Source organism: Protopterus annectens, chromosome 11.part0 (genome assembly GCF_019279795.1).
Source record: "Protopterus annectens isolate FY-2018-M chromosome 11.part0, PAN1.0, whole genome shotgun sequence".
NCBI classification, from domain to species: Eukaryota; Metazoa; Chordata; order Ceratodontiformes; family Protopteridae; genus Protopterus; species Protopterus annectens.
In genome coordinates this window covers 1,498,300,076-1,498,326,035 of record NC_056745.1, presented here as the reverse complement: position 1 = coordinate 1,498,326,035, position 25,960 = coordinate 1,498,300,076, and the positions used below count along the sequence as shown (strand labels likewise).

Genomic DNA, 25,960 nt, shown 5'->3' with positions numbered 1-25,960 from the left:
TTGACTGGTATGCGCAGAGTTTTACAAATGTTGTTCCTACTGATGTACTACACATTCACTGAAAGAAACTTGCAAAAGTGTCAACAAATTACTGAGATATAAAAAAGACTTTTCACAAGGAGCAGTTTTGCAAGTTTTAGTTCCTGGCCAGGTTACTCCTCCCATCTCCCCTCCTTCAGTGGGCTACAGTCTCACATTTCCAGCTTTGCTAGATTAAACTATTTTGTCAGCTTTGCATGACAATAGACATAAAAAAAATAGCCTGGTGTGCCACTAAAACTGTTCCCTTGTATGTCTCTTCACTTCTGAATAGCATTTCCCAAGAATAAAAAAAAAAAGCAAACTCATCAGTCCAGAGTCTGTCCATTTTTTTAAAATGTGCACAGTAAAATATTCAACTTGTAATGCACTTTGTCTGCTGACATGGTTATCTTTACATATTCCCTTATAGTATAACCTGAACTTATGGTATTTAATGATAAATTTTACAACAGTTCTCAGTTTCTTAACAATGACCTCCCAAGCCTCTGATGTGACCTAATACTTTCTTACTATTGCTTTATGTAGTTTGTTTTAGTTGTATACTTGTAGTGTGTTTCTCATCCTCTCAGCAACAGACTCCTGGAGAAGTGTATACTTTTATTGAAAGAGTACCAGCAGCTGTAGCAGTGATGCCACACTCCAAAACAATGCACTAGTACTGACCAACACAAGGGAATGTATATGTCTGAATCAAGCAGTGATGAAATTGGTAGAGACTTCACTGAGCAAAATTTCACTCTTAATCTCTCCATTTCATAATGCATAACATTCGCACCACAGTTTATAAAGGCACACCTCCACCTTCACAAACACAGCAACCCACACAACTGCTACAGTTTCTCCCTTCAGTTATTGCAAGCCAAGAATAACACTTTTTAATAAGGATACCTACCAGACAAGTCTGCATAGCGCACTTGGTCTACCTGCATCATCGCAGCTCGGGTCCCCCCCCCCCAGCAACTGCAACATTGCCAGATAAAACCACTGCTACGGTCTGGTTTCTCCCTACAGATATTGCAAGTCAAGAATAACACTTTTTAATAAGGATACCTACCAGACAAGTCTGCGTAGGTGGCTGGATATTTACAGTTCTTGTTATTAGCAGATGTGGTCCTTAACAGTTATGTTTTAAACATTTGTGACTTGTTATTTACATTTCCTTTTACAGCACATTTGTTACTTTTACTAGTTATTTTTTAAACATTGTTTTGGCCGGCATGTGCACCCGCAAGCCCCCCCCCCCCTCCCCCAGGCAACTACAGCTTTGTCTATTGCCACTGGGTGGCATAACTTAACAATATACTTGCTGTATCTTGTCCCAAATAGATCTGCCTCCACACTGAATACTTGTAAAGTAAGGCAAGTACCATTTACTTGGTGTATTTTGTCCCTCAGATAGATTTACCTTCCTCTGTATTACTTGCACACCAAGGCCTTAAAGTAGTGTTTCTGCAACTAACTGCTTACACTCCTAATTTCCTGCTTCAACCTCTTCCTTGTTTACACTTGCGTTACAGCTCCAAGGCTTCCACTTTTTATGCGGATTACTTTTCTTTGCAGTCTTCTGTGAGGGGGCGGGCCAGATCTCTACCTGCTTTTTCTGGTTATACCTTCCCCCATTTTGTATCTCCCTCCTCTTAACTCCCTCCTCTCCCATGCACATTAACTAGTCTATATTTGAGGGTCTCCTTGAGCGGTGCCCTTTGAAAGTTATCTTTTGGCCTGCTTGTGGTGAGGAAGCTTCCCCAGACCTTTTTCAGTGTGACTGCATCAGTATAAGCAAATTAAACTAGTACAATACAGCCAAACAGACACATTTGGTGTAAACGGAAACAACTGCAACGATACATTTGGTGTACAACGAAAAGAAACCTGCAAGTCCATTGATATAATTGGAGTTGGTGTTAGCCCCGCTGCGCTCGGGCTCACTCCGCTCCCCTCCCTGCTTCCTATTCCCACCCGCCACCACTAGTGCTACATTTCAACTGAACTTAGCCACGCCCATCATGCTAACCACCAATCACTGAATCTGCCCCACCCCTGTACCCATTTCCTTCTCTTCCACTATTCCACATCCTGTAAAGCACAGTCTTCCATCGAACTACCTTACAATCACAAACAACACCTCTCATCATCCACCCCACCCACCCCATCCCATCCACCCCACCCACCCCATCCCAAGCAGATCTCTCACTCACGACGCACAGTCTTCCATCTAACTACCTTACAATCACAAACAACACCTCTCATCATCCACCACACCCACCCATCCCAAGCAGATCTCTCACTCACGCTTTGTCTTCCATCTAACTACCTTACAATCACAAACACCTCTCATCATCCACCACACCCACCCCATCCCAAGCAGATCTCTCACTCACGACGCACAGCCTTCCATCTAACTACCTTACAGTCACAAACAACACCTCTCATCATCCAGCACACCCACCCCGTCCCAAGCAGATCTCTCACTCACGACGCACAGGCTTCCATCTAACTACCTTACAATCACAAACAGCACCTCTCATCATCCACCCCACCCACCCCATCCCAAGCAGATCTCTCACTCCCGACGCAGTCTTCCATCTAACTACCTTACAATCACAAACAACACCTCTCATCATCCACCACACCCACCCATCCCAAGCAGATCTCTCACTCACGACGCACAGTCTTCCATCTAACTACCTTACAATCACAAACAACACCTCTCATCATCCACCCCACCCACCCCATCCCAAGCAGATCTCTCACTCACGACGCACAGTCTTCCATCTAACTACCTTACAATCACAAACAACACCTCTCATCATCCACCACACCCACCCATCCCAAGCAGATCTCTCACTCACGACAGTCTTCCATCTAACTACCTTACAATCACAAACAACACCTCTCATCATCCACCACACCCACCCCATCCTAAGCAGATCTCTCACTCACGCACAGTCTTCCATCTAACTTGCTTACAATCACAAACACCTCTCATCACTCACCACAGCCACCCCATCCCAAGCAGATCTCGCACTCACGACTGAGTCTTCCATCTAACTACCTTACAATCACACACACCTCTCATCATCCACCGCACCCACCCCATCCCAAGCAGATCTCTCAGTCTCCACGCAGAGGCTTCCATCTAACTACCTTACAATCACAAACAACACCTCTCATCATTCTCTACTCCCACCCCATCCCAAGCAGGTCTCTCACTCACTCCGCACAGTCTTCCATCTAACTACCTTACAATCACAAACACCTCTCATCATCCACCACACCCACCCCATCCCAAGCAGATCTCTCACTCACGACGCACAGTCTTCCATCTAACTACCTTACAATCACAAACAACACCTCTCATCATCCACCACACCCACCCCATCCCAAGCAGATCTCTCACTCACGACGCACAGTCTTCCATCTAACTACCTTACAATCACAAACACCTCTCATCATCCACCACACCCTCCCCATCCCAAGCAGATCCCTCACTCACGACGCACAGTCTTCCATCTAACTACCTTACAATCACAAACAGCACCTCTCATCATCCACCACACCCACCACATCCCAAGCAGATCTCTCACTCACGACGCACAGTCTTCCATCTAACTACCTTACAATCACAAATAACACCTCTCATCATCCACCACACCCACCACATCCCAAGCAGATCTCTCACTCACGACGCACAGTCTTCCATCTAACTACCTTACAATCACAAATAACACCTCTCATCATCTACCACACCCACCCCATCCCAAGCAGATCTCTCACTCACGACGCACAGTCTTCCATCTAACTACCTTACAATCACAAACAACACCTGTCATCATCCACCACACCCACCCCATCCCAAGCAGATCTCTCACTCACGACGCACAGTCTTCCATCTAACTACCTTACAATCACAAACAGCACCTCTCATCATCCACCGCACCCACCCCATCCCAAGCAGATCTCTCACTCACGACGCACAGTCTTCCATCTAACTACCTTACAATCACAAGCAACACCTCTCATCATCCACCACACCCACCCCATCCCAAGCAGATCTCTCACTCACGACGCACAGTCTTCCATCGAACTACCTTACAACCACAAACACCTCTCATCATCCACCGCACCCACCCCATCCCAAGCAGATCTCTCACTCACGACGCACAGTCTTCCATCTAACTACCTTACAATCACAAACAACACCTCTCATCATCCAGCACACCCACCCCATCCCAAGCAGATCTCTCACTCACGACGCACAGTCTTCCATCTAACTACCTTACAATCACAAACACCTCATCATCCACCACACCCACCCCATCCCAAGCAGATCTCTCACTCACGACGCACAGTCTTCCATGTAACTACCTTACAATCACAAACACCACCTCTCATCATCCACCACACCCACCCATCCCAAGCAGATCTCTCACTCACGACGCACAGTCTTCCATCTAACTACCTTACAATCACAAACAACACCTCTCATCATCCACCACACCCACCCCATCCCAAGCAGATCTCTCACTCCTGACAGTCTTCCATCTAACTACCTTACAATCACAAACACCACCTCTCATCATCCACCACACCCACCCCATCCCAAGCAGATCTCTCACTCACGCACAGTCTTCCATCTAACTACCTTACAATCTCAAACAGCACCTCTCATCATCCACCACCCACCCCATCCCAAGCAGATCTCTCACTCACGACGCACAGTCTTCCATCTAACTACCTTACAATCTCAAACAGCACCTCTCATCATCCACCACACCCACCCCATCCCAAGCAGATCTCTCACTCACGGCCACAGTCTTCCATCTAACTACCTTACAATCACAAACAGCACCTCTCATCATCCACCCACCCCCCCCCCTCCCAAGCAGATCTCTCACTCACGACGCACAGTCTTCCATCTAACTACCTTACAATCACAAACAGTACCTCTCATCATCCACCACACCCACCCCATCCCAAGCAGATCTCTCACTCACGCACAGTCTTCCATCTAACTACCTTACAATCACAAACAGCACCTCTCATCATCCACCACACCCACCCCATCCCAAGCAGATCTCACACTCACGGACAGTCTTCCATCTAACTACCTTACAATCTCAAACAGCACCTCTCATCATCCACCACACCCACCCCATCCCAAGCAGATCTCTCACTCACGACGCACAGTCTTCCATCTAACTACCTTACAATCTCAAACAGCACCTCTCATCATCCACCACACCCACCCCATCCCAAGCAGATCTCTCACTCACGACGCACAGTCTTCCATCTAACTACCTTACAATCTCAAACAGCACCTCTCATCATCCACCACACCCACCCCATCCCAAGCAGATCTCTCTCATGACCAAACCCAACCAAACCATGCCCAAACTACCCAAACCCACATACATACACCTCTTACTATTGCTCCTAGGTGTATCCACACTCCCACTGCTAACTTCTATCACCAACCACCAAAAACAACTTAATTTTATCCATATACCAAGAAAAACTACTTCCACTGACATTACAACACACCCTTTTACTCAACTAGTCCCACATCACTACCAAACCTTCTTTATTCACCACTATGCACACAGATCACAGCCATCACACTACCAGTCTCAAACAACTATAAAGAACTTTAAGACCCTAAACAAGCTACTCAAACTCTCTCTCTACCTCAGAACCTAACTCATTAGCTGCGGTGATGTACACCCAAACCCAGGCCCAGAAAATCTAGGAGCTCCAACCCTCAACCTGAATGATACCCTACTCCACCGAGACAAATCCACGCTCTCATTTTAAATTTAAATGTTAAGTATATTAAACAAAGTCCACGACCTTCATGCACTATTCTCCTTTTATCAACCTGAGATAGTCCTACTAACAGAGACTTTGCTTAAACCAGGCAACCACAACAATGACATAACTCCAACAGGTTACAGTATAACTCATAGTGATAGAATAGGTAAAAAAAAGGGGGGGGGTGTTGCTATAGTGTATAAATCTCACATCATCCTTGAGAAGGTAGACATAACCCTAGACCTCATAAAGTTGAACTCTAACAAAACTAAAACTTAATGATAAACGCATCAACTTCATAGGATGCTGCATCCCTCCAGGCAACAATATCCCCATTGCAGAAAAACTCCTAGAATGGATATCCAACTCCCTCTCCCAGGAAAGCATAGTATTAGGAGACCTTAATACTGACTGGCAAAACTGCTCCAGTCATAAGCCACTCTCCCATATTAACCTACATGGCCTAACCCAACTCATCACTTCCCCCACAAGAACAGACAAGAGAACCAAACACCAACCCACTCTAGATTGGATACTCTTATCCCACCCATCACTGATATCCCTAGCAAGGTGTCTACCAGACACTGAGTGACCACCAAGCCACATTCTTACTCAGATCAAAATCACCACAACTGACCCACATATCTACACGCCTAATTAGAAACAAAAAACACTAACTGCTTCAACTTTATAAATGACCTAAAAATGTGAAACTGGACCCCCCCTAAAAAACCTACCTCTTGATGAAGCTGTACTATATTTCAATACTACCTTCTTAAACACCCGTTATCATCATGCCCCCTCCAGAACAACAAGAATTAAAACTAAATATGCCCCCTGGTTAGCCCCAGACAAAAAATCCCTCCTCAAAAAAGAAACCAGGCCTGGACCAACTACCTAAACAGTAAATCCCAATTGAACAAACAAATATATGTTGAACTACATAACAAAGCCAAAAAACTCACCAAAACAGACATCTTGCTACCAAAATAAGCACAGGAATAACCCACAAAAATTCTGGGCAGCAATTAACTCTATTCTGCAACCAGGTAAAACAACTACCCCAACCCCAAAAATAGATGGACATCCCCACACAATTTAATAAATACTTTACGGAAACAATCCAGACCTTTGCAAACAACCAACCCTAGGACAACATCCCCATCCCTGCAAATCCACCCCACACACCCAACTAACAATTGCCTCAAGTTCAGCTTCCACCCAGAACCAACCAAATCCATTGAAAAACTACTCCACAAGCTCAAACCAATGTCTCTAGCTGCAGGTAAATTACCCGCTGAATACCTCCACCTGGCTGCAGAAGCCATATCATGTCCTGTCTCCATCCTAATTAACAGGTCCATCTCCGAGTGTATAGTACCCAAGCTATGGAAAATAGCACATATCCCTCTACATAAAGGGGGAACCTTCCTGGAACTCTAACTACCGCCCTATAGCCATACTACCCCCTTTATCTAAAATTTTAGAAAGGGTAATACACAAGCAGCTAATGAAATATCTCCTAGAAAATCATCTAAAAGCAACACAACAACATGGCTTTAGACCCTTCCATAGCAGCACCGCCGCACTAACAGAATTCACCAACATTGTCAATACTCACAGAAACGATGGACTCCTTGTATCTGCCACCTTCCTTGACTTGTCCAAAGCATTCGATATGGTTAACCACAATAAACTCCTTCTTTCACTAGCACCTCTAAACCTTACCACCCCTGCCATCTCCTGGTTCAAAAACTACCTAGAGGGAAGGAAACAAGCTGTTATGTGGCAAAACCAACTCTCCCCCTCCCTACCACTCTCCCTAGGAGTAACCCAAGGCTCCATCCTGGGGCCACTTCTTTTTACCCTCTTCACCAATCAGCTCCCAAACAGTATTCCTAAAGCCTCAATAGTGCAATATGCAGATGATACCACCATAATATGCGCAGCCAAATCAGTTGACATCCTTCACTCCCTAACACAAGAATGATCTTCCCTAGCAGAAACTTGATTACAAACCAAAGGCTCATTCTGAACCCAAGTAAAACAAAGCTAGTACTCTTTAGCTCCCACAGAGCCACACCTCCCACTGATTCTTTCTTCATCTCCTCCTCTAACAAGACTGCAGTCACCCCCACAAATCATACCAAACTGTTAGGGGTTGACATAGATAATCATCTTAGATTTTACCTACGTATTTCTATAACCATACTGTAGGCCAAGTTTTATATGTACTTTTTTATCGCAATTAAAAATTAGTCACGGACAACTCCAAAACTACAATAGCGAGGGCTCTCCTACTATCCACCCTACTTTATGCCTCCCCCGTGCTTACAAATCTCCACAAATCTGACCTAAACAAACCTGATAGTTGTTATAATAAGATAGCCAAATTCGCTACAACCTCTCCCATCAGAAACACACCACTGTGAATGCCTAAAAAAACTCAATTGGCTAGAACTACCACTACTACTTCAACTCGATCAACTATCACTTGCCCACAAAGTAATACATAACTCTGAAAACACCCCAGCCCTACAAAATCTTTTGCAACCCTATACAACCACCAGGCCCTTGGAGGTCTAGCACACAAAACCTCCTCAAAGTAACCAAATATAACAATGAAGTTGGTAAGTGGGCGGCACAGTGGTGCAGTGGTTAACATTGTCACCTCACAGCAAGAGGTTCTCCGGTTCGATTCTCGGCTGGGGTGCCTTCTGTGTGGAGTTTGCATGTTCTCTCTGTGTTCGCGTGGGTTTCCTCCGGGTACTCCGGTTTCCTCCCACATTCCAAAGACATGCATGTGGAGCATTTCTCCCCGGGCCTCCGCTGAAAACAGACTCTGTGGAACCTAGTCGGACATTCCCGGTCAACAAATGTTAAATAAAATAAAAATAATAAGTCTGTCTACAGCCACTGTATAGCAAAAACCTGGAACTCCCTTCCTGCCCACATAACTGACAACAAATCCCCATCACAGTTCAAGAAACTTGTTAAACTCACTTTTTGAATAATCAACTGTGCTCATGTATCCCCCCTGGCTAATGTCTCATTAGAACACTTCACCTAACTAACTCTGCTAAGCCAACCATTCATAGTACTGTAGCCACTTAGCACTGTTAATGTACTGCTCATCCCATCTCTCCAGGAGTTAGGGAAAACTAACCCACAAATGTTGAGCTCTCCATAAGCAACTAAAACCATGAGAAGACCTATTGTAAAGCAGTTTGGTATCCTTCTCAACTATAGCGAGCATCATCTGTTCTCTGAGCCTTATTCTACATCTCTCGGCTTTTACTCTGATAATAAATCTATCACTAATCCTAAACTTAGGAATATCTTCTAAAATGCATTATATTGACTAGAACGAATGTATTCTATCTGTTAGTTAATATATATGTCAGTCTCAGAATGTCAAAAGTCTGTCCTTAATGTTCTCTTGGAGCTTTTCTCCCCAGGCCTCCACTGAAAATGGGCTTGTAATCCAGTTGAACCCTCCCAGTCAACAAATGTAAATAATACCAGTCAAATTTAAGGCTTTTCTCACCTCTCTGCAAAACACTGCTGTAATGGCTTTGGCACACAAATGAAAGTGATTGATGGGTGTCCCATCCATATCTCTCAACAGTACAGATTTTTGCAGAGTCTCAAGATTTTTTGCCTGTTTTTCATAAAATTGCAGTTGTCAAATCACTGGCAAATCATTGAACACTGAACTCAGAAAGCTGACAGGCATTTGATTTTCAGACTTCATATCCTTAAGAAAATTCACTCTAATGCAAAACCTGTTTATCAACTTTCTAAGTTTGTAAGTGCGATATTTATAAATTGTCCCAATTTATGGGCCTTTGTCCCCTATTATTTATGGCCTTGTCCAGATTTCTTGTTCTATGGTGTTGAGAGGTATGCGGCCATCCCTTTCTACTGGAGCCAGTCCATTGCACTTGCACAAGTGTCCCCCTCAGCAGGGCAGCACGCAGGTATCAGTGCAGGTTTGCTTTATAGTTCTTTTATACCACGCACGCACACACAGACGCGCGCGCACACACGCAATGATACATGGTTAATGTGGACAAATCTGTTCAAAGTCACCAAACATTTCTCCAAACCCACCTGCTACCAATCCACTTGACAGTCTGCAGCTGTAAATCTTGTTGTCCATGTTATTTATTCTTTTCCTTGGTTTAGTTTCTCTTGCTTGTAATGTTACTATTACAGTTCTTTTACACACACACACACACACACACACACACACACACACACACACACACACACACACACACAGTAAATCTTGTTGTCCATGTTATTTATTCTTTTCCTTGGTTTCGTTTCTCTTGCTTGTAATGTTACTATTACAGTTCTTTTACACACACACACACACACACACACACACACACACACACACACACACACACACCCACAGTAAATCTTGTTGTCCATGTTATTTCTTCTTTTCCTCTGTTTCGTTTCTCGTACTTGTAATGTTACTTTTACTCATTTTTTCTCCTGCTTCCCATATCTACCTTAATTATTACTTCTAACGAATACTTTTTCTCACTCTTTCTTCTCTTCCTCTCCTCCTCTTTATCCACTATTTGAACTTTCCACTCTGACATTTGCTTTGAGTAAATAATGAACTTTGTCACCCTTATGTCATCGCATTTTAATGCTACATAATATTGTATTTAGTCTAATAATAGGTTCATAGGTAGGTACTAGGCTATCTGCCCAAGGGCCTACGTAAGCCTAGCCAACAAGGTTCCCTGGCTTATACCACCCAAGAAAGTTATTTTCCTGTGCCACTGTCGAGCAGAGCCACAGAAGTGATTCCCGGGGCATATTTCCCATTTCCCATCCACCCAAAGATTTTTCTTGAAGACTGCTAATGACGAAATTTACTTGACATAGATGGGTAGCTTATTCCAGAGTATGGGAAGTCTCTGGGACAGGAATCTATCCTTCCAGCATGTCCTGTTTATTGTGGTGACAAGGTTTAGGTCCCTAGAGCATGTATCTTGGAGGCACTACTTCTTTAGGTGTAGCATGTCCAACAGCTCTGGGTTTGACATAGCTTTATATGTTGGGCAGAAATCACCTCTGAGTAGGTGATATGCTACCGAGTAAAGCTGGAGTTTTTGGAGATGGTCAGTGTAGGGCATCTGTTTGAGGCCAGTAATCCTCTTTGCGAGGTACTTCTGTGGCCTTTCCAGCTGCTGCAGATGTCTTGTGAGGTACATTCCAAAAGGGGCTTTGTACTCTATAATGGGTCTAATGAATGTCGAATAGAGGGGGACAATGACCTCTTTTTTTTCCTAGATGAGAACCCTTTTGTAATGAGGTTTGCTACGTAGAAGGACTTCCTGACTACTGTGGCGATCAGATTATCAAAGGAGACTACTGACCACCTGGGGTCCCAAGGTCTCTTATCACACATTCGGTGTTAAGTAGACTGCTACCTATGTGGTAGTTCATGGGTACAGAGTTTTTACCAAAGGGGATGACCATGCACTTTTTGGCATTGAGCTTGAGGCCATGGCTCTGACACCAGGCATCTGTCTCAGTGAGGCCCTTTGTAGGATGTCCACATCATTTGGGGACTCTACTATGGCTCCTAGTTTGTAGTCATCTGCGTACATCGTTAGCTAGAGGCCTTCTGTGTTGGCCTGTACTTCAGAGAAGTAGATACCAAATAGGAGAGGTCCCAGGACTGAACCTTGTGATACTCCACTTGTCATTGGTTTGAAGTCAGATTTGGAGTCAGTAACTTTTCCAGTGTGGGTTATGTCAGTGAGCCAGTTGGCAGCCCATCTTGTGACATAGGGTGTTATTACCTAGTTTGGTGAGTTTAGCTATAATTACAGAATGGGGGATGGTGTCAAAAGCCTTGGCAAGGTCAAGATAGACTGTGTGAACCACCTTACCCTCATCTACGGCTTTGGTGATTGCCTCAAAAAAATCGATTAGGTTCAGGAGGCATGATCTGCCTTTCACAAACCTGAACTGGGTGGGGTCCAGAGTTTGGAGGTTAGCAATGTCTTTGTTTATGAGGTCCATGATAATACGTTCCATGGCCTTGCAGACCAGGCTCGTCAAGCTAATAGGGCGATAGTTCCTGGGATCAGTGTTGGCTCCCCCTTTGTGGAGTGGGATAACTGTTGCTGTGTGCCATTCAGTGGGCACAAAGCCTGATGTGAGGCTATGCTTAAACATGGTGCTTAGGTGGGGAGCCAGTTCGTTCTGAAGTTCGTGTAAAATGCAGCCTGGAATGTTGTCCAGTCCCATGGATGCTGTGTTTTTGGCTTTAGAGAGTGCAGTTTTTACCTGTGTAGTTGTGATTACAGGGACTCTGCATTCTTCCTGTACACATATGGGCCCTTTAGAGGGTGAGAGGGGGGTAAAGTTAGCACTAAACCCATCTGCCAGGATGTTGGCAATATCAGTTGGTTCTGTAATTTTCGTGCCGTTGTGATGTAACTCAGAGCAGATCTGGGTGTTGCCATTGAGATTCTTGACATAGCTATAGAATGCTTTGTGGTTGTCCTTAGAATAAGTGGCGAATTTTGTTTTCGTGGCTAGCTTTGGAGGCTCTTGTAAAGGATCTCAGTTTCTTACTGAGGCTGACCAGGGAGCTCCACCACTCATGGGAGTTTACTCTCTTTTGTAACAGTTTCTTCCTTCTGTTGTAGAGTTTGTTTATGGCAGGGGACCACCAGATTGGCTTCCTTTTTTTGGAGGATAGCATCTTGGTTCTGTTTGGGATAGCACGATCCATGCCCTCGTGTAAGTACTTGTAGAGTGCATTTGTGTAGGATTCAGCAGTCATAACTGTACTGTCCATCTCCATGGGTGTCATGAAGTTCGCCACTTCTGTCTTAAGAAGCATGAAGTTGGCATTGGAGACATTTTTTACTGTGGTTTCCTTAATGAGGGCGGGATGTGGATATCAAGGGTGATTCGCTTATGGTCTGATCGGACCAATGAGGAGTTGACTTCAGGTGTGGAACACCGGTCACTCATGTTGGTAATGACTAGGTCTAGGATATTATTGCCCCTGGTGGGGGTGTGGTTAAGTTGATCCAGGGCATTGGAATTTATGAATTCCAGAAAGTGTTAAGCGAAGGAGTTGGTACATGAGTAGTTTTCCCAGTTAATGGTGGGGTAGTTGAAATCGCCCGTTATTAGGGTGTTTGGCTGAACCCTAATATTTTCCAGTATATCAAGAAAAGAGGAGTGGTAATCCTGGGGCATGGTGGGGCTTGCTACAATTTGGATTGTAGTTTTGCCCAGAGTTAGTTGCACTTGTATAACCTCGGATGCCTTATGCTGAGCAACTACCCTGGAGGTTTGGATATCCTTAATGAGTATGGACACACCTCTGCCTTTGGGTGTTCCGGTCCAGGTTACGTGGCCAAAAAGTGTGGTATGAATTATAGCCTGGTAGTGCAGGGGTCCTCTCTGGAGCCTTGAACCAGGTCTCAGTCACTGCACAGATATCTATGTTCTCCATTTTAAGGAATGCATCGAGTGAGTGCAGTTTGAGATTGCTACGTCTAGCATTGAGTAGCATTACCCTCAGTTTTTGCTTGCCTTCCTGTTACGGTGGTGAATTTGTCATTTGAACCTTGTCTATAAAAGGCACTATAGGGGCAGCAAGAGCCTTAGCCAGTATCCAGAATCCCAGGAGCGACAGGTGCAGGCCATCTCTGGCAAAGCATTGTAGTCTGTCGACCATGTCGTCCCAGGTAGACAGATACTGGATCCCCTTTGAATGACACGCTTAGCCAATTGTTGAAGTCAATCATTTTGTCCTTGTACTGCGGTGTCATTCTGGGTGATGTTAGAATGCTACTCAGGGCTAGGGTCATACCTGCCTGGGCTACAAGATTGGAGAGCTCTTCTATGTTTCTTCATGTAGTCCAGGGAGGTACGTCTCGGATCATTCACACCAACGTAGACAATGACACTCATTTGTACTTGTGGAGTGACCCGAGTGCGTGGGCTGTGTGGCGGATCCTGGCCCCCGACAGGTAGCTGACAGTAACCTTCTCCTTGTTTAGCCTGGTGAGTGGGACATCAGTGTGCCTGATTGCTTGCCCATAATATCTGAGTAAGTGAGTGGGATTTTCATGACTGCATCAAGGAAACATGTTCCTTCTGTGTTTTTTTTCTTAAGTTTTGGATTTTTCTTGGCATATTGATTGATTTTTTTTCTTAGTATATTTTATTTTTTATTTATTTTCCATTTGTTTGCCAGGTTAGTCCAACTGGACACAGGTGACCATTTTCAGCGGGGGCTCAGGGAGAAAAGCTCCAGATACATAGTAAACAATTATTAAAAATAATAAAAATAAATTATACAGACATAGCTATTTACAATTAGAGTTTTACAACTGATGCAGCATACAGTGGTAAGAATATTGAGAAACAATTAAACAAGATTTTATACAACAAATATAGAATTGCTTGAACATAAATTCAGAAAAGTTTCCATAGACAAACGGGGTCATAAACAAGAAATCATAACTATATTGATATGATTTATTTTGCATTTATCTTGTTTTAATGGTGGTATATGTGTATTATTGTTTGTGTCATATGTGGACAATTATTTGTATTAATCTCTGTATTTACAGTATATTGACAAAGTACTAGGTCACATCAGAGCCTTGGGAGGTCATTGTTAAGAAACTGAGAACTGTAAAGCTTGGCATTGAATAGTAAGTTCAGGTTATGCTATAAGAGGAAAACTAAAGATAACCATGTCAGCAGCTAGAATGCATTATAAACTGAATGTCTTACTGTGCACATTAAGAAATGGATAGATTGGCCCAAACTCTGGACTGTGTGTGCTTTTTTTTTATTATTTATTTATTTATTTTTTTTATTCCTGGGAAAATGCTATTCATAGGTTCATACTAGGCTATCTGCCCTAGGGCATTTATAAGCCTAGCCAGAGAGTGTTTGGCTTTCGCCACACATTTTAAATTTAATTTTGCTATGTCCTTTTTTGAGGTTATAGGTTCATACTTGTGAAGAGACACATAAGGGAACAGTTTTAGTGGCACACCAGACTGTGATTTTTTTTTTTTGATGTCTATTGTCATGCAAAGCTGACGAAATAGTTGAATCTACCCAAGCTGGAAATGTGAGACTGCAGCCCACTGAAGGAGGGGAGATGGGAGGAGTAACTTAGCCAGGAATTGAAACTTGCAAAACTGCTACTTGTGAAAAGTCTTTTTTATCTCAGTAATTTGTTGACAGTTTTGCAAGTTTCTTTCAGAGAATGTGTAGTACATCAGTAGGAACAACATTTGTAAAACTCGGCGCATACCAGTCAATGACACATGAGCTGCAGACTCTCAAACTTTGCATTTTTTTCAGGTGGTCCATTCTAAGTGAATGGAAGTCTAGTCTGACAACAAATGGTAGGGCTATTTGTCCTCACAGTCTGCGTTATGGGACAGATTTAGCTTCCCAAAGGAATCACAATGTCTGCCCCCATGAGGGCAGACGAGTAAAAAAAAAAAAATAAAATTAGGAATGAGTACTTATTTTGCTGCAGGCAGCTTTAGGAGGTGCAGTAAATCATGGCAAGATAAAAAAAAATGTATGTTTTTTCATTGTTTGCCTGTAGTGGTCCTTTAAACAAGAGATCTGAACTAGTTACTTCATTTGATCTGCAACCTGTGGGTAGTCGGATCCGACCTCGGATCCGAACCGGCAGCTTTCCAAGATCCGAGCTCCTAGCTCCTCCCCCCTACCCATAATCCCTTACTACCAACCACATTACCTCAGATCGTTTTTTGCCGCGACTAAAGACAGTTGCTTCTTAGTGAAGAGCTCCTGGCCTGGTGAGATTGTTATATTTATAGGCTTTTTTCTTGTTTAAAATTGTGTATGAGTGTTTAAAAAAAAAAAAAAAAAAAACCCTTTAAAACCCTTTATATAAAAAAAAAAAAAAAAAAAAAAAAAATAACTTATCTTTAACTTTATCTCCCCCCCCCCCCCCTAGTATTTGGGTGTGTGTGTGTGTGAGAGAACTTTATGGCTGAATCTAAGGCCATATTTTCAAAATGTACCGAGTGTGGCCACAAGCTTTTCCCAGCTGATGGCCACACTCAGTGCGTTTTGTGCCTGGGGGCAGCTCATCTGTCTGAGGCCTGCCAGATATGTGCGGCCTTCAACCCTCAGGCACTCGGGGACAGGAAGAACAAGCTGATCCTGGTGGGAAAACTCCCCCAGGAATCGGCTTCTTCCTCTCCCAGCCGAGTTCAAGCTACTCCTCTAGCTTTGGTGCCGGCTACTCCCTTAGCTGTACCCGGGACTCAACCTCCCTTATCGGGTACCAGCTCTGTGGAGTCTAGTGCTTCTTCCCACAGGGAGAAGAAGCACAAAGACGGAGAGGGTCACAGTTCTAAAAGGTGGGCCGAGTCTCATCCCTCGGCTCCGCCTGAGAAAATTCTGAAGTCCCCAGTGAGGGTCTCCGGATCCTCATCCTCTCGGCTCCGTTCTCCTCCTTTTTCTCCGGAGGAGGAGGATAGGTCTCCCTCGAGGTCTTCGAGGCGGCCCTCCAGGCCTGCCTCGACTGCCTCTTCGCGGTCTACAAGAAGCATTTCCGAAGCAGACATGGATCGGATGATGCGAAGATTTTTACAGACCCAGATGCAGATGGGGATGCTCTTGCCTCCCCCCCCCCCTTTGGGAGGGAGTGCAGCCCCCATTTTTGCCCAGATCGCTCCTTCTCCGACCCATTTTCGCGTCTCGGAGTTGTCGATCCAGGCCCTTTCGGACCCAGGGATACGTCTGCGCCAATAGCGATTGTGTCTTCGCAGACTATACATTCGAGCTTGTCTGATCAGAGTTCTCGGGGGTGAGGGTTGAGCATCGGATCCGAGGGGGTGGTTGTGTCTTCGGCGCCGATTGGGTCGGAGCACACCACTACCTCGGGTCCGATTGCTTCGGCTCCGACCCCGATCCTATCCTCTGAGCCGAAGAGGTTACTTTCTCAGGCTGGAGAATCTCCCTCTGCTTTTGAGGTAGTGTAGAGGGTACTGTCGAGGTCATCCAGGTCCCCGACCGGGCCTTCGGATCCACCCGTACCCCCACTGTATCAGGGTCTGTCTTCGATCATGCGTCCATCTGGACAGCCTGCCCAAAGCCTCCAGTTGGTTCCTATGGAGGAACACCACCCTGCGGACGAGCCCTCTTCGGACAGTCCCGCCGAAGAGGCGCCTCGGAAGCATCGGTGCAAAAGGAGGCACCTGGACTCCTCCCGAGTCAATTACCACGGATACGGATTTAGATGATACGGAGGGCTCTCCAAGGTCACCCCCTGAAGATGTCTCCTTCGGAGACATCATGGAAATGTTGCGTATAAGAGGGGGGTGTTCTGCCCAAAAGCCCTCCCCTGGACGAGTCTGTTTTTCTGGAGGCCTTTGAGGCAGGCCCATCTACCTCCTAGGTGTCCCCCCCCCCCCCAGCCGACCCCTTGGTGGACTTAATTACCACTAGGGCTTGGAAGGAGCCAGACACCGTGGAGCCTATCCCTAGACACCCAGACAAGGTCCTCAGCCCTCCTTCTGATAGACCTTCTTGGTCCAAAGGCGTGCCGGTTGATGCTATGTTGGTGGCGGCGACCACTAAGAAAGAACTTGCCCAAGAAAGTTCTTCGGTCCATCTGCCGGACAAGGAGTCCCGGGCATTGGACCGTATTGGGAAGCGGATGTTTGCTTCAGCGACCTTTGCCATAAGGTCGCTGAACTACATGGCACACACCATTAGGCTACAGCGTGACTTAATTAAAGAATACGCTGCAGCCCCTCCGGAGTCCATCTCGGTCCCAGACAAAAAGGTTTTTGAGACTCGAATGGCCACTCTAAAGTCCATATCAAACACATCTATGCGGCTTCTTTCCCATGCCACGGAAGGGGCCGCTAGAGCTAGCGGAGCTGGAGTGGTCTTGCGACGTCACTCCTGGCTCCGCCTTTGCGACTTCATGGAACCCTTTAAGGCGTCCTTCGCGAACGCCCCTTATGACGGTTCGGCCTTATTTGGCTCAACAGTTCGTGACACTCTGGTCCAAAGCAGAAAGGATGGGAAGATGCTGTCGGCCGTCGGAGTCCGCTTCTCTAGCCCCCAAAGATCCTTCTCCAGGAATCAGAGGGGGCAAAAGAAGCTGTGGTTCCGTAAATCTCAGCAATCCCGTCCTGCTGCGGACAACTCTTCCTCTAGAGGCAGAGGAGGACAAGGTGGACGCCGGCCCAGAGGCAGAGGGGGGCCGCGTAACTTCGGGTCTAGAGAACCTTTTTCGGACAGACCCGCGCAACAGCCCTGAGTGCTTGCCCGACTGTCCCTCTCTGGAGGCAGTCGGGGGGCGATTATCTGAGCACCTATCAAACTGGGAGTCCATTACAAAGGATCGATGGGCGCTCCGGATTATGTCCAGAGGTTACGCTATACAGTTTACACCCCCCCCCCAAACGTCTCCCCGATGTTCCACCCCATCAGAGGGAGTCCGCAGCTCTGGAAATTTCAGAGTTGCTAAGAAAAACAGCCATCCAGCCCATCCCCCCAGATCAGTCCGGATTGGGTTATTACTCCAGGTTCTTTTTGGTGCCAAAGAAAATGGGGGCCTCAGACCCATCCTAGACCTCTCGTCCCTGAACCTGTTCATACCCAAGGAAAAGTTCCGGATGGTCACACTCCAATCTATTCTCCCCCTTCTGCGGGAGAACGACTGGATGTGCTCGTTAGACCTCAGAGATGCGTACTACCATATACTAATGGACAGACGATCCAGGAGGTTCCTCCGCTTCCGGCTAGGAGCCAGTCATTATCAGTTCAGGGTGCTTCCATTTGGCCTAACCTCAGCCCCCAGAGTGTTTACCAAAGTCATGGCAGTGGTTGCAGCCCACCTGAGACTCCAGGGCATTCAGGTGTTCCCTTACCTAGACTACTGCTCCTCACCGCCCCCAACAGGCATCTACTGGTTGTGGCGAGAGATTACGCCCTCTCTGTTCCATCATTTGGGCATTTCAGTGAATCTAAAGAAATCCTGCCTGTGCCCCACTCAAGCCCTAGAATTCATAGGGGCCAGGTTGGATACTCGGATCTCCAGAGTGGTTCTTACATCGGTCAGGCTGAACAATTTGTATCTCCAAGTCTCAGACATTCTTCGAAACCCCGCTCCTCCAGCAGAATTAGTCCTGAGGGTGCTAGGGTCTGTCAGCAGCGATCGGCCTATCTCTACATGCCCGTCTGCGAATGCGAGTGTTACAGTGGACTCTCCAGGTCCAATGGTCATTATCGGTTCATCCCTTAGACATGCCGATTCCCCTGAGCAGGGCATGCAAGGACTCCCTCCTTTGGTGGTTACAGGCTCAGGAACTCAAAGAAGGGAGACCTTTTGCGATTCCCCCGGTCAAAGCCACGTTGACCACGGACGCTTCTTGCCTCAGGAGGGGCAGGCATTACGCGGGCAAGTCCTTCCAAGGCACGTGGACTCCTCTAGAGACTGCATTGCATATCAATGTCCTAGAGATGAGGGCAGTGCTTTTGGCGTTGCAAGCTCTTAATCACCTTCTTCCTCTGGGAACTATTGCAATCCAGACGGACATGTCAGTTGTCTGTTATATAAACAAACAGGGGGGAACCAGATCTTACCCCCTGTGTCGAGAAGCCATGAGAGTGTGGGAATGGGCGATTTCCACCAACCACATTCTAATAGCAACGCACATTCCGGGACTGTCCAACATATTAGCAGACAAGTTAAGTCGGGTATTCCTCAGCCCTTACGAGTGGTCCCTGAATCCATCCGTCATGAAGCAGATATTCCTCAAGTGGGGTCAACCTCGCTGCGACCTTTTCGCTTCTCCCCTAAACACAAAATGCAGCGATTACTTTGCGATAGTTCCTCCCAGAGGGGAATCCCCCAGGGACGCTCTGGTTCATGCTTGGCCGCCCGGTCTCCTTTATGCGTATCCTCCTCTTCCTCTGATGATGAAATTCATCCAGAAAGCCTGTCGGTTGGGGAGTAGAGTGATTCTCATAGCCCCATTCTGGCCTCGACAAATCTGGTTCCCCTTTCTGCAGTCTCACAGTGTGGCTCCCCCATGGATTCTGGACCCCAGACCAGACCTAATCTTGCATCCGACGAGATGCCACACTCCGAATCTGGCCAACCTCAGGCTCACGGCCTGGTTGATCCAGTTCCGTTAATGGCTAGGACTCCCGGTATCTCGTCCCCTGTTAAGGCCATTCTGGTGGCAGCTCATAAGCCATCCACCAGAAAGCTCTACAATAGTAAATGGAAACGCTTTTCCATCTGGGCAAAGGATAAGGAATTGGATCCCTTTACGGTTCCTATTCCCACTATCCTGGACTTCCTGTCCCTCCTTTTTAGACAAGGAGCTAGTGCGTCCACCAGTCCAGCTAGCAGCCATCTCTCACTATCACGTGGGGGATGGCGTAGATTCTTTGGCATCAGCAAAGATATGCAAGACCTTCTTAAAAGGCGTGTTTCTCTTAAAGCCCCCTGTTAAGCCGGCAGTGCCTCCATGGGATCTTACCTTGGTCTTACAAGCGACCACCTTTCGAGCCGGCGGCCTCAGTGCCATTAAAATTCTTATCTTGGAAAACGGCTTTTTTGGTCGCTATTACTTCAGCCAAGCGAGTTTCAGAATTGCAAGCTTTGTGCATTAAGCATCCATACCTTATTTTTCACAAAGATAGGGTGGCCCTCAGGACTAATCCTTCTTTTCTGCCTAAGGTAGCCACAGAGGCTAATATTAATCAGTCAATTAACCTTCCTGTTTTCTTCCCGAATTTCCAAAACAAAGGTGAATACACATTGCACAAATTGGATGTACACAGACAACTACGTTTTTACTTGCATAGGACTAAAGATTTTCGCAAGTCAGACCAGTTGTTTTTCTTTTGCTAAGTCAGCCATGGGCAAACCAATTTCTAAGGTGACAGTGGCAAATTGGAGATCTCAGTGTATTAGACAAGGATACAATTCATCTGGGAAGCCAGCTCCGGTTGGCGTGCGGGTGCATTCTACTAGATCTGTGGCTACCTCGACGGCTTTTTGGTCTAGAGTTCCGGTAGACGATATTTGTTCAGCAGCTACCTGGTCCTCTTCCCATACGTTCATTTCTCACTACAAACTGGACATGATCTCCAGAAGTAGGGCTTCCTTTGGCTCCGCGGTGCTTCGGAATATCCTTCCGTAGGGACCACCCAGGGTCTTTAGGTAAACTGGGGAGACTGTCCCACAGGTTGCAGATCAAATGAAGTAACTACTTCAGATAAAGAAGTTATGTACTCACCATAACGTTCCATCTGAGTAGATACTTCATTTGTCTGCAACCAACCCCCGCTGCCATCCCCCGAACCTTGGTAAGGTGGTATTCCTTTGGTGATTTTTCTCCGTCTTTAGCCTATATGGCAAAATAACCGATCTGAGGTAATGTGGTTGGTAGTAAGGGATTATGGGTAGGGGGAGGAGCTAGGAGCTCGGAGCTTGGAAAGCTGCCGGTTCGGATCCGAGGACGGATCCGACTACCCACAGGTTGCAGACAAATGAAGTATCTACTCAGATGGAACGTTATGGTGAGTACATAACTTCTTTTTTCAGTTGAACAAGTAACCCACATTAAACTAGGTGACCCACAAAACATATTAGGTTTGTACAATCCAAAACCAATGTTTATCAATCAAAAACCTTATTTTGTGTTAAAATCTACAGTTAACAGAACAAGCATAACGTGGAACAGCATATATTTTTAAACCCAGTTCTGTTACATGCGTCTTTAGTTTTAACTTAGGGGTGGGGGGGGGGGTAAAACCAAATATGCATCAGCAATGCTGCCAGCTGGCCTTCTTGAACATGTCACACTAAAGCTTAGGTTATTTAAATTTAAGCACCTCTTTAGCTCAACTTTAAACATAAAGCTACCTTTAGCAGTCTAAATCAAAGTACCCAGATTGAGGTACAGTGATAGTTTCCTGAGACAACTTAGCTTTAGTTGTAAATGGGAGAGTTTGGTTTTGTCATCCATCAGTATGGAGATACTCTCTCGCTATTCAGTCGAGATACAGAACTTTGTTCCCTCTCACATCCTAAAATCTGAATTAAACCACAAAATATTCTTGCTTAAAAGTTGAGAGAGCTTTAAATTCAACTGGGAACTCAAAATATAGGCAATGTGACCCCCCCCGTGCTGCACTCGCTCCAATTAAATATAGTCGTAGAGTACTTATTCACATCTGGCAGGTACAAAAGAAATTGTACCCTTGGCCAATCACAGGCTTTTGATTCTAATAATTTTCTGAAAAGTCAGGATGATTAGTAGGGAATGTACGGCTTACAAAGTGTAAATGTTTTTGAGCAGGAAGCTGTTATGTAGCAAGAATTTTTCTCGCATACTGACTACATCGTGATTGCCCGCATCATTGTAGTGTTGAAAAAAAATCTAAAATGTTTTTTGTGAAATGGCAGTAGCTCAAAGCTGTACCAAGGAGATGGCTGGTGTTAACTTTTTCCTTCAGCCGTAGTAGACTCCTTTAAACTACATTTTTTTAATTTATTGGTTTTTGTTTTGAGACATTTATGGGAATTGAGGTTTTTATTTTATTTATTTATTTATTTATTTATTTTACATTTGTTGACCGGGAATGTCCGACTAGGTTCCACAGAGCCTGTTTTCAGCGGAGGCCCGGGGAGAAACGCTCCAGGTTTGTGCTGAAGTACAGGAGGAGCCTTCTAAAATATCTAATTTCTTCTGGGAACTATACCCTATCTTTGAGTGCTGCCTATGACATTGCACCAGTTTGGGGGAAAAGGAGTTGTAGTCTCTGCTGCTGAGTTCCTGCAACCTTGTAGGTGGTAAGTACATATATAGTGCTGGTCTGTTGGCTGGTACCATAATAGCATGTGATGCTTTTAACCTTTGTAAGTCAGAGGGTGCAGGAATTATGCCCATATTTTTTGAGTTAATGCAAGTAAACTCTTTCATGACAGGGTTATAGTTGACCCACCACTTAAGATTTCAGCTAATTGTATGCAAAGGTCCTTATTGTTTTAGATCGGTCATCTTAATAAAAGACAACAAGCAACATGTCTGATATCATGTATTGTAGATTCAGTTGACTCTCTCCTTGAGTGATATTTCATTTGTTGCCTTTCATTATACAAATTAGTTGCAAACAATATGGATGAAAACGTGTAGCAAGTAAACAGTGGTTAATATTTCCATTTAAGTGCATCCTAGACCGTTTTTTTCTGATGGTCACTGAGCTGCTTTTTTTTGCTGTCTGTATTTATGTACTTCTGTTTTTTTCCCAGTTTATGTACAAGAACCTGGAGATCCACCTTTATTGCAGCAGCAGCTGCAGACCTCAAAGTCTGGTATACAGCAGATCATTGAATGTTTTCGATCAGGTAATCTTGCATTTGTGAGCTTAACTATTTTAACTGTGATTACGATGAACATTAACCTTTTTATATGTAGTGTTGTAAGGGCAGGTATCATTTTCAGCAACCTTCTTTCTGATGAGTTATCGAAGCATGTTTACATCTATCAGAAGACTGAGTTGACTAAGATGACAGGCTTTGTTTTTTGAGTTTATTTGTAGCTGAATGTAGTTCACTGGTGGTTTTAAGAAATTATGTGACTGTTTATATCGGAAGTAAAGCAGCACATCCGCTCTTTACTTAGGAAGCTCAAAGTGAGAGCAGCTGAGGCCACTTCTGGTGGTTTAAACAGTCCCAGTGGCTTGGGAGTCTCTCTCTGATGATGGAAAAGTTGCTGTCACTTTGGGGGGGGGGGCTGGCTTGCCCCTTTGACACGTTACAGGAGCGTTGAATGTTGTTTTTGAGGCGCATGAACGTATGAGCACATGCTGCCACTTTGGGGGGGGGGGCTGGCTTGCCCCTTTGACACGTTACAGGAGCGTTGAATGTTATTTTTGAGGCGCATGAACGTATGAGCACATGCTGCCACTTTGCTTGTGCAAACTGCCGAGTGGGCATGTGGCTGTACGCTTTCTGTGGCAGGTAGCAGTAGTGAACCATGGAAAGCTGTGCCTTTTCTCTGCTAGGGAGGAGTTGGTCGCTCTGAAAGACCTACAGGTTGGCCTGCCCCCACTACTTCACTTTTCTCTTCGGGGAATGAATGGGTTTGTATGGCACTTGCCTAACCTGGGAATACCTGGCCGTTACCCATGGAGCAAAAGGACCAATCCAGTGCAGATAGAGAAGCCATTGGTCCAATTGGTGACATCAGCCTTGTGATATTTCTTAGCTGTCAGTTTCTCTTACAACAGAATTCCATAGATCGAGTTTTTACTGTGGGAAATATGCTTTCTGACTGTTGTAAATTTTTACTGTATCGTGCTTGTTGCATTTGAAAGTGAAACTGAACTCAAGTTTTTCCTGAGGTCCGTGAAGGTCTTGGACACCACTGGCAAGTTTGCAAATCTAACACTACTGCTTGTAGTTTTCTGTGCTAGCTGTGAGCAGTCTTTTTTCCTAAGATTGCTTCATAGTTCCTCTCCATCTACGTGCCTTCTTGAAGTGTTGGAAGTTTTTGATGCTGATTTTGGATGTCATATGTTCGTTCCCCTTCTAGAGAAATATCAGGGATTGACATTGGCGTAGATCCAATGAAGGAAAAGCCTAAAAAATAAATCGGGGAAACGAGGGTTAGGTAGCATGCATTTGTTTCTTGCTTACTACGCTGCATACATATAACCAACTAATTTCACAGGCCTTACTTCTAAGCTGCTGATGTGACCTGACTTCACAGCTGCTTTGAGCATCTGTATAAATTATTGAATGTCTGCTATTGGCAGCTTCTTTTTTCTGTACCAGCAAAGTTCTGCATTATGCTTTATCAAACTTGTTACAAATCTACATTCCTTGCATTGTACTGCACATTGAATATACAATGTGTACAGTCCTCTGTTCTAATTTTTGCTAATACTATTCTGTAATGAGTTCATTGTATATACTCTCTCCTCTTTCTCTCTCTGTGTGTCTCTCTCTCTCTCTCGCCCACCACCTCCACCTGAGACTTACTTGAAAAGAGGTAACTTTTTGGTCATTTGAACTGCCCCATTAAGCAAATGGGAAGTAAGGATTGAGCCTATACTTGGGCTGCTATCACTGATAATTTTTGAGTGTATAGCACTGCAAGATAGGAGAAAGCTTCCTAAAATATATTCCAAAAGACCAGGTCTGGTTTGAGAATTGGGGGTGGGGGGGGGGGTGGGGTGCTGTCTATGGGCAACTGATGGCAAGTACTGATTTATGGAGAAACGGGACATTGTCTGAGCCAAGAATGCAAAGACCATTGTCTAAAGAAGGCCTTAAACTCTTTGGAGTGGAAGTGCTTTATCAGAACTTTGATAGTACCAGGGAAGTGTTTAAGAACCGGAAGGGTCTGTGTTAAAGCAATGTATAACTCCATGGTGTTATGGTAAATTATGCCACAGAGAGAGTAATTGTTCAAGGAAGCGGAAGACAAGGGTACCCACTTTCACCAAGCCTCTTCATAATTTCATGCAAGTGATTTTCTTGGATGTTGAGGGGGGTGTTAAGTGGATGGGGTAAGTACAATTTCTATCCTTGGCAGGTGACTGGATTCTCTTAGCGTAAGACCTGAACTCTTTAGGGAGCATATGCTAGACAAGTTCAAAGAATTTGAAAAACCCCAAGCTAGAATGCATTCTAAAGAAAATATGCTGAAACTTGGTCTAGGAAGAGGAACAAAGGAGGCTTCTCCCTCCCTCAGCCAAAAGAGACATTGATATAAACTGCAGTGAACTAGGAGAGGGTGGCAGAGCTACAATAAAGCCAGCAAAATAGGGTAGACTAACAGTAAAAATTCTGATTTTTAAAAAGGTTCGGAATCTAGTGAGGCATGTTCAGTTGATTTGTCATGATTGAAGTCCTTGAGAGATGCAAAGAAAGTGTTGAATCTTTATTTGGGAGGAAAAAATGCCTAGAAAAAAAAACTGACACTAGGGTCAGACAAAGGGAACGAAAAGCATTGCACCGTGAAAGAGAATGACACTAGGGTCAGACAAAGGAACGAAAAGCATC

The 25,960-nt window shown here is 45.0% G+C and overlaps 1 protein-coding gene across 2 annotated transcripts in view; it reads left to right on the top strand.

Moving 5' to 3' along the window:
- Window positions 1-25,960, top strand: part of ZNF800 (zinc finger protein 800) — a 262,230-nt gene that overhangs the window by 67,202 nt on the left and 169,068 nt on the right. For both annotated transcript variants that reach the window (XM_044088802.1, XM_044088803.1), the window contains exon 3: window positions 23,201-23,296. In XM_044088802.1, the coding sequence (XP_043944737.1) occupies window positions 23,201-23,296 (96 nt within the window). The remainder of the gene's footprint in view (window positions 1-23,200; window positions 23,297-25,960) is intronic.